The sequence below is a fragment of the Gracilinanus agilis genome, chromosome X (assembly GCF_016433145.1).
Source record: "Gracilinanus agilis isolate LMUSP501 chromosome X, AgileGrace, whole genome shotgun sequence".
In the NCBI taxonomy this organism is placed as follows: domain Eukaryota; kingdom Metazoa; phylum Chordata; class Mammalia; order Didelphimorphia; family Didelphidae; genus Gracilinanus; species Gracilinanus agilis.
This window is the reverse complement of record NC_058136.1, coordinates 61,828,210-61,837,855: the sequence shown is the minus strand read 5'-3', so window position 1 is coordinate 61,837,855 and position 9,646 is coordinate 61,828,210. Positions and strand designations below refer to the sequence as shown.

The 9,646-nt window shown below is 55.8% G+C and overlaps 1 protein-coding gene across 1 annotated transcript in view; it reads right to left on the bottom strand.

The window, feature by feature from the left end:
- The window catches only part of LOC123253716 (chromosome-associated kinesin KIF4A-like), a 29,163-nt gene extending 20,446 nt beyond the window's left edge, over positions 1-8,717 (bottom strand). Inside the window, exon 1 of the mRNA XM_044682866.1 lies at positions 8,545-8,717. Within this exon, the coding sequence (XP_044538801.1) occupies positions 8,545-8,717 (173 nt within the window). The remainder of the gene's footprint in view (positions 1-8,544) is intronic.
- Between the last annotated feature and the right edge of the window lie 929 nt (positions 8,718-9,646).

Here is a 9,646-nt window from a genome sequence, read left to right as displayed (position 1 = left end):
GGGGGGGGGGGCGGGCATGAGAGGTGGGAGTCGGGAAGCAAGAATCCAGTGACTTCCACTCTCTGGGGCTATCTCCTCCAGAGCTGACTTAGTTACAGGGGCTTCAGGCTACCCTGGGCCAACTCCATCTCACCAAGCAAGATCTCCCAGGGGTGGGGCCGGGCTTGTGTTGCCCCATATTTCTGAGGTTTCCAATTCCCCAAAGCACCTCGTGAGGGAAGATTCTAGACTTTTTCCTGTTCCCAGAAGACAAAGGCCCATGGGAGGAAGGGTTTGTGAATAGACTTCTATATTTGAGTCAGGAATGCTGGGCATAAACCATACCACTGCTGGGTTTGTACCAGGAAAAAGACCTGAACAAAAATATTTATAGCCGCACTCTTTGTGGTGGCCAAAAACTGGAAAATGAGGGGCTGCCCTTCAATTGGGGAATGACTGAACAAACTGTGGCATCTGTTGGGGATTGAATCCTATTGTGCTCAAAGGAATAAAGAACTGGAGGAAATCCATGTGAACTGGAAAGACCTCCAGGAATGGATGCAGAGCGAAAGGAGCAGAACCAGGAGAACATTGTACACAGAGACTGATACACTGTGATAAAATCGAATGTAATGGACTTCTGTACTAGCAGCAATGCAATGACCCAGGACAATTCTGAGAAACTTATGAGAAAGATGCTCTCCACATCCAGAGGAAGAACTGTGGGAGCGGAAACAGAGAAGAAAAACCTATGATCAATCATGTGGCTCAATACGGATATGATTAGGGTTTTGGTGTTAAAGGATCCTCTACTGCAAATGTGAATAACATGGAAATAAGTTTTGAACAAGGATATGTGGATAACCCTGTGGCACTGCTCATCAGCTCCTGGAGGGGAGAGGGAAGGGGGGGGGAATCATGACTCGTGTAACCACAGAAGGATATTCTAAGTAAATTAAAAAAAAAGAATGCTGGACATAGCCCTGTCCTATAGAACTCGGGCTTCTTCCTGCCCAGAGCTGTTGTCCCTCATCACTTTGCTCATTGCTGCCTCCTCATCTCTAAAATGGGCATGATACTATAGCAGTCAGAAAAGGAATCTTGTATCCTGGCATGCTCAGAGCCAAAAGAGACCAAAGCTCTTAGCCTGCCTCTGCCACTTACTAGTTGTATGATTTGGGCCAAGTCAGAGCTCTACTTCTGACTTCTGTAAACGGAGGGCTTCGACTACAGGCCTCTAGGCTCCCTCCTGGCTCCACATCTATGAAAGCTCTCTACAACTGGGAACTCATTTTAGCTCTGGAATCTGGAAAGTTGAAGCACACACACACACACACACACACACACACACACACACACACACCCAGCAGGGGCACTTAGGCGCCTCGAGAGTGGACAAATCCCTTCCCACTCCGGGCTAGCTGGAAATCCAGGGTTTGACCGATCGTTTTCTTGGTTGTTGAGACTCTGGGAAGCGATGGGGCGAAAGGGTGAAGAATGCAGAGAGAACCTCAAGGCCTGCTGGGCTGCGGCTGCGTGGCACATCCCCCTATCCCAGGACGTAAGCCTTCCCTGGGCCTGAAGAGAAGACGAAGCCCTGCAGGTCTCTTCCACTTCCAGAGCCCAGCAGCCAGGCCTCGGCTTGGGGCCGTGGACCTGGAGGGAGGCCTGGGGGTGGGAGTAACTCCCTAGTCTAGGCATCCATCTTCCCTGGCGCCAGGAGATTGTCTAGGCCTGGGTGCCATCTGGTAGAGCTCTAGGTCCTGTGGGAGGCTAGGGGTGAGCAGCCCCCCGACTTACTCCCAGAATCGCCTCCTGAGAGTCTAGAAGGCCGAGAATCCTCCACGGTGGCCCAGAGCCCTGCGAGCCAGGATGGCAGACGGGCGACAGGTGCAGGCTCAGCCTCCCTTCGTTCCCGTGTGGGGCCAAACATCAGCGAATCAGAGTCCTCGGGGTAGAAGGGTTAGCAGAGAGCCCCGCAGGTCTTCTGATCCATACTCATCTCCATAAAGAACTGCAGCGGGGCCAGCCCAACAGGCGCTTTGCAAAGCACTACACATGTGTTATCTCATTTGACCTCTGTGACGACCCTGAGAGGTAGATGCCGTCATTATTCCCATTTTGTGGATGAAGAAATTGAGGCAGAGGTTTAAGTGGCTTGCCTGGTGTCGAACAGCCAGTAAGTGACCAAGGTAGGATTTGAACTCAAAGTCTTCCTGACTCCAAGTCCAACATCTCTATGAGCTGCCTCTTTAGTTGAAGAGATGAATTCAAGTTTTAAAGACTTCTGGAAAAGAAGACTCCCTAAACGTTTCACACATGAGAGGACAGAGAGCCAGGCCTAGAGACAGGAGGTCCTGGGTTCAAATGTGGCCTCAGACCCTCCAAGCCGTGGGACCCTGGGCAAGTCATTTAAGCCTCCATCATTTAGCCCTTACCACTCTTCTGCCTTGGAACCAGTACTGAGCCCTTCCTTGCCCATTCCTGTGTAGCACCCCTCCCCCATAGGCAGGCTCCTCTTAGCACTTCCTTCCCCCTCCTACTTTCGGGTCTTCTTCAGCCTTTCCGGGGGCCATGGAACAAGGTGTGGAGCTGCTTCGGGTGCTCTCTTAGAGCTGGGCATACCCCTGCGCAAAAACCTTTAGTGGCTCCCTGGTGCCTCTGAGGCGAAACGCAAATGCCCTCGTCTGGCATTTGAGGTCCTTCACCATCTGGTGATGCCACCAGTAATATGAGTCACTGGGCAAAATGCTCCATCGGGAGACCAAGGGCCTGGAGAGCAGTCTCCCTAGGCCTCAGTTTCCTGTTCTGTAAAATAAAGTCGAGGGACTAGATGGCATCAAAGGTCCCCTCTTGCTATTGGTCATGTAGGGCGATTGGGGCGTGGGGCAGGCGGGCAAGAGGAGATCCTCGGTCCTTCTTGCCTGACTGTACTGAAGCGAGGAGGCAAGGACCAGGCTGCTGGCAGGGAGAGTCCTCAGGCCTTTCTCTCCCTCCTCCCCCCTTCCCCGAGGGCTCCCGAAGCCCAGGACCGCCTGGCCCTGCTCTCCTCGCTGCCACCGCGGCTCTGTCCTCTGTTCTTCTGGCTTTTAGGCAGAGAGGATTAGACATGGCGACACCCTGGGGAGCTTGGAAAGGTCGGGGTTAGCCTGGGTGCCCGGGACTGGCCTGAAGCCCAGGCCCCAGCAGTCTTCCCAAGGCAACCAAGAGCAGCCTCTTGGGGAAGTCGAGCCAGCAGCTCTGGCAAGTTGGGGAATGAGCTTGGTGGGGGAGGGGCTTCTCCTTCTCCCCAGGTCTGCCAGTGAATGAGCAGGTGTTGGCACGTCTGCCCAAGGTGCCCTCTGTTGGAGCTAATTCAATAAGAGCATTGGTGGGTTCCATGGAATGGGGTCCCTAAGCACTGGTGGCTGCTGGGCCAGAGAACCCACTGGAATTGGAGCTCGAGGCAGTAACCTTGGCTCACTGGGGGGCTCTGGGAACCCTGAGGGGGACATCGAGGCAGCCTGAACAACTGACGGGAGAGGAATTCCAGGATATCGCTGTTGCCCAGAGGGCTCAGACTAGAAGGCTGAAGGAAGGCTGATGCTGGCGTCGGCCCTCCAGGCTTCGGAGGAGCCTCCAAGCCCTGTTCTCCCCCCAGCGTTTGCCCAGTGTAGGTGGCACAGACCAGAAGCCCACCCTCCTGCAGACCACTGCGGCAGCCCTGCTCAGTCTTTGGTCTTTCCTTCTACCGTAGGGCTGCCAGAGGTAGGGCTGCTGGCCATCCACCCCCCACTGGCCTGAGCGGGTGCCAAGGGCTCTTGGGCTTCCTTTTGGCTCCAGCCCATCGGGGCTCCCAGAGGCGCCCTCAGATCTCCCGGGAGATGCCTCTTTGCCCCAGGCTCTTCCTCGGTCCTCCTCTTGCTTTTGCTTTTGTCCTGGCTGAGAGGCAGCAATGGCCAGGCTCACTGGCCTGAGATTTCGGGAAGTCCTCAGCCCAGGCCTCTTCCCATTCTGAGCCCAGACTCTGAGGCTGCGGCTTCCCCCCCCCCCCCAGAGTCCCCAAAGTCACAGCAGAAAGGAGGAGCGGCCCCATCTCTCCAGAGGGACAAGCGGAGGTTCCAAGAGGTGGTTAGCGGCGGAGCTGGGTGCCAGCTATGCACGTCCCAGGCCTCGGCCTCTTTCCCCAGCTCCTAGTCAGCCTGTGCAGAGTCCTGCCTCGGCCGATGCCACGCTCTCACTGGCGCCTGCCGAAGCTCTTTAGTACTCTGCCTTGCAGCCCCTCCCTGCCCCCAACCGTCTGGGCTGTCTCAGAAGGAAGGAAAGGCCTCTGCCGTTCTTGAAGAGGAGTCCAAGGTCTTGCGGCCCGGCCTTCACCTTTCGGGGGTCCTGGATCCCTTCGGCAGGCTAGAAGGGAAACCCGAGGACCCTTCCTCGGAGCAAGGTTGGTGCCTTTCCAGATTCCTGATGGAAAGAAGTGACAACAGGATGACCTCTGGAAGTTTGCCTCTTGCCCCCTCTAGCTAAGGACCCAGGAGGTAGCTGGGCGGCTCAGTGGATTGAGAGCCAGGTTAGAGACGGGAGGTCCTGGGTCACCTCCTAGCTGGGTGGCCCTGGGCAGGTGCCTTAACCCCCACGGCCTAGCCCTTGCCGCTCTCCTGCCTTGGAACCGACACATAGTAGTGAGGCTAGGACCGAAGGCGAGGGCTTCAAAAGAAGAAGCTAAGGACCCTGCTGAGGTGGAAGGAACGGCCCATTTAGAAATAGAGGCCCCCGGGCTCCTGTATGGACTCTCCTGCTTCCTCCTTGTATGACCTTGGGCAAGTCAGCTGGCTCCTCTCTCCAGGCTCCAATGTAGCAATGATGGCCTACATGGCCTCAGAGGGGCCTTCCGAGGCTTGGAGCTTTAGGCGTCAGAGGCAGGGGAATCCAGACTGGGGCTGGGCCTGTACTTCTAGGGAAGCCCAAAGCAAAACAGGAAGTGGATGTTCCTGGAGGGACAGAGGGAGGAAAGGAAGGCTCGACCCCCAAAAGGAAGGGGTGTCAGCTGGGGAGGCCATTAGAAAAGGAGCAGAGAGTGGAGCAGCCAAGGCCCTCTTCTCAGGGACATGAGCGGGGATCTGAGGAGCAGATGGCAATGCCTGGGGATTGAGAGGCCCAGGAGAAGGGGGCACCGGTCTGGGTGGGGGGCACCAGGGAGGGGAGAAGTCTGAGGATGACGACTCCCCTTGGAAGCCTGCTTGGAAGCAGAGTGGAGCTGGGCCTTGGGGTTGCCATGCCCCTCCCCAGGCAATTCTAGGACCCCAGCCCTGAGCAGAGCTCCAGGGGAGGGGGTTGGAGCTGAGCTCTGATGGAGCTTTCCAGCCCCGCTGGAAGCCCTTCCCAAGCAACTGGTAAACTTTAGACATTTGTTTGCGAGACTCCGTCTGCTACAGCAAGGGGGAGGCTGGAGGCTGGGCTTAACTCTTGGCTCCTAGCTCCCTCCTGGCTTGGGCGGCCCAGCCTGAACCGCTCACTCCTGCCAGGTCAGGCCAGACCAGGCCAAGCCGTGGGCTCCTCGCCTCCTCTTCTGGACCCTCTGAGCTTTCTAGGTCCCTTCTGCTGGCCAGAAAGGCAGTGCCCCCATTGGCCGGGCCCCTCGGCAGGGGTGGTGGCGGCGGCTGGGTTGGGAAGGAGAGGGCTCTTGCCCCTGGTGGGGGGGCAACGGCAGCCCTGGGCAGGGACTAAAGGAGGAGAAAACAAAAGGGCAATCCTGCCGGGGAGAGCGGTCTTATCCAACTTCAGCTAGCCTCCAGTCCATGGGGTAATTCCGTGCTCTGCTTATTCAGAGCACAACAGCTGCCGCAGGAGAGGCCCAGAAGGGGGGAGCCTGGGCTGGGGCCTGGGCTGGGAGGGAGGGGAAGCCTGGGCGGCTAAGCAGGGTGAGGCGGGGAGCCACGGGCCTCCTCGGGCCTCCTGGGCTGGCTGACTGGAAAGGCTGGCAAGGCGGGACGAGAAGGGCTCCAGGCAGGGTCCGGTGGGATGGGGAAACCAGTTCTGGAGCTGAGGGCAGAGGAAGGAGGTAGACCGTTGAGTTTTAGGCCCCAGCTACATGGGCGTGCAGGGGGGGCGTGGCACTGATGAAGTCATCATAGGGCAGAAGGACCCTGGCGCGGGGTATTCTTCCCTACAGAAGGCAGGCAGCCGGGGCCAGGCTCCTTTAACATGAGGAGAGCTGGAGCTCTGGACTCCAAAGAAGGACATGAACAGATATGCGTGTGTATGCATGTGCATACACACGTGCACACATGTACACACACACGGCAACTTCAGAGTCTATCCTTTCTGCTCCTCCAAAAGGAATGAGAAGGCCTCAGTTGGAAGCAGAAGGGGAGAGAAGATTTGGGCACTGAGATCTAGGCCCTGTAGAGGGGAAGTAAAGAGGAAGAAGGGATGAGCCAGGGGCCATGGCAGAGTAGCATTTGAAGCAGGTGGGCGAGGGGAAGCCTGGGGGGAGCTCAGGAGACCACCTCCCTCCTCCCTTCCTTCCAGCTCTGGCCAGTGTTCTTTGAATGTTCTCCCCTCTTCCTGTCTCTCCCAGGCTTCTCAGTGGCCCTCTTTTCCTTCTTTCCTCTTCCTGTCCTTCCTTTTCTTTTATTCACCCCTTCACCCTGCTCCTGGCCTCCATTTTCACCCCCGGACCTTTTCCGATTTCCAGAGGCCAAACTGACCCCCAGGACTTTTTCACCTATGACTGATACCTTGCGCTTCCAGCCTGCTGGGCCTGGGAGAATGCAACATCACCAACCAAGATGAGGATGGATGTTGTGCGAGGTCCTTGGACAGTCTTGTCACCGCCGGCAGGCCTCTCCTCTTCTCCATTGGTGAGTTCCTCCTAGAGCCAGGATGACCTCCATTTCCCTCCCGGTCTTGCGCCTGGTTTCCTAATACCCCACCCCCAACACACAAACACACAAATACCTGCTTTCGAGTTCTCTTGTATGATGTCTCCCCCCATTAGAATGTAAGCTTCTTGAGGGCAGGGACTGTGTGTCTTTTGGCTTATAGTTGTATTCTGAGTACTTAGTACAACGTCTGTTCCCTTCCTTCTCCACCTCAATCCCTTGGGGGAACGCGTTCAATTCCACCCTATCATTTACCTTTGAGTCCCTTACCCCTTCTTCCTATTGACAATAGTCAAGCACGCCATGCTAAGCCCCAGCCTTGGATTATTCTCAGCCACCATCTACTGCCTTCACTCCAATTCATGGACTCCCAAATGGATCTGGAGAAAGATCACAAAACGTTGCTGACTGGGTCCTCACTGCAGCAAGGTAATCTTTGTATATGGCCCACCCATCTCTATTCATTATACCACTCACCACGGTGGGTATTCCAAACCTTTGCACCTCTCTTTAAACCCCCATTGACACCCCCTCACCTTCTCAGCTGAGAGCTTAGCTTCATATTTCACTGAAAAAATGGGTACTCTTTTCCTTCTTTTCCCCTCTTCCTCGTCTCACATCATCACATCACTCAGACGCCGCCTGCCACTGTTTCCTTATTCGGCCGTATCTCTCGAGAAGACGTGGCCCTTCTCGTTTCCCAGGGAAACACCTCTCTGGGCAACAGTGGCTCCGGCAGATTTTCCTTCTGCTCACCCCCACTCTCTCGCTCTCATCTTCATTCTCTCCCTGCTTCCCTCCTGTCTACAAACATGCTCATGTCTCCCCCATCCTTACAGAATCCTCCCTGGATGTAGCCATCTCTGCTAGCTAGCCAGCCTAACATTCCTGCCTCAGTTTTTGAGAAAATCTCCCAACTCGGTCCCTCCTTTTCCTCTTCTCTCACTCTCTCCACTGCGTTTCGGCCTCTCAAACACAACGCGTCAAAAAGAAAGCTCGTCCCTTCTCCTTAACTCACCATCATCTTTCCAGGCGCCCAGGCTCAAGATCTAGGCGGCCTCCTCAACTCAATAACCGCCAGGGGCTCACTAATTCCCTCCATGAGCAAATATAAAGTGCCGGGCCTGGCGTTTTACTAACCCTCCCTCTCCCCAGGTGCTGAGGCTCTTTGGGCTGCCCTTCTTGCTGTTCCTCATACACGGAACACTCGTCTACGGCTGCTGTGCCTTCACGCTGGCTCTTTCCACGTGCCCGAAAGCTCGGCATCCCCACTTCCGCTCCCAGAATCCCCTGGCTTCTTGTCTCCCGAGATCCTTTGTCCTCTATGGATGTCGTTCCTCATCCATCCTTGTGGATTGTTGTTGTCCTTGTCTCCTCCCCCGTTAGAGTGGGAAGTCCTCGAGCATGAGGACCAGCCGTGCTTTGGCCTCTCTCTCCAGCACTCAGGACAAAGCCGGGCACACGGTAACTGCTTGGTAAATGCTTGCTGATTGACTATTTAAAAAGTATTTGTTGTAAGGGGTGGCTTGGGACGGGGGCGGAGGGGGGAGGCGATACAAGGAGAAATCTGGGTGACATAAATGAAAATGTGAGCAGTGGCTCAATCAATCAGTCAGTCAATCAACCCCTCCGGCCCCTGTCCTTTTCTTTGCTCTCTCTTCCCGCATCCTTCCATTGGCCTTTGCCTCCGGGTCCTTCTCACAGTGCCCGATGAGCTTCCCTCCTCTTTATGTTCTGCTCCAGCTGCTGACGCCACGTGCTGCTCTGAGGAGGTGCCTTGCACAGCGAGGGGGAGTCCGGCTCTGCTGCAGAGTGTAAGCTCCCCGGGGCCCCACGGGAGCCGGAATCAGGCTTGCCAGCTTCTCTTTGGCTCATGGTACGACCCAAGGTCCATCTTGGAAACATCATCATTTTCACTGGCGTCCAGGCCCTTACAGCAAAGGGCGAGCATTCAGGTTGAGGAAACACTGTCGGCAAGCTGGACCTTACTGAACCCAACAGAAAATGCAAAGGACTCCCGCCCTAGTCTGCAAACTGTTCAAAGCAGCTCTTCTTCCTTCTCTCCCGAGGGCCTCAGAGAGGCCTCGAGCCCTATTGTGCCACCCCGGGGTGAAGACTCCCCAAGAATCAGAACCGTCCAGTGTTCCTGGAAAATCGAGCAACCCCCGGCTCCTCCGGGGCCGATCCAGCTCCACAGAACGATTGGCTCCGTTGGGCTGAGTCTGCTTCCCAAGTGAGAGCTCCTAGGGACGGCGGCAGCAAGGGGGCTCCTCTTCCTGAACCTGCACAGTCAGCTAAGAAGCCGGAGGCCACCTTGACGGACACCTCAATAATGGCCAAATGAATGCCTAAAAGCAAGTAGAGAAGGGAGTTCCTTACTTTATCCACGAATATTTCTATATGAACTCCATTGAAAAAGAGAAGAAGAACGAGATGCCAATCATTCCGAAAGCCTCTAAAATGCACCCGCCCCCTCGCCATACCTTGTAGGAGGAAGGGCTTCCATTCATTCCCCGATGAGAGGTGGCATCTGGGGGCCGGGGACCCAGCCTTAAATCCATTCATCGTCTCTCCTCCATCCAGCGATCAATAAGCATTTATTAGACACCTACTGTGGGCCACACGCCCACTGGGTCAGGTGATGGGGACACAGAAGAAGCAAAAGCAGGCCCTCCTCTGGGGAGCTCAGAATCCGAGGGGGGGGGGGACGAACGCAAGCCAATAGACAAAACAAATGGGAAATGATTAGCCAAGGGAATGTGCTAACATGAAGACAAATCGGGGACTGTAGCTGGCGGAAGGCA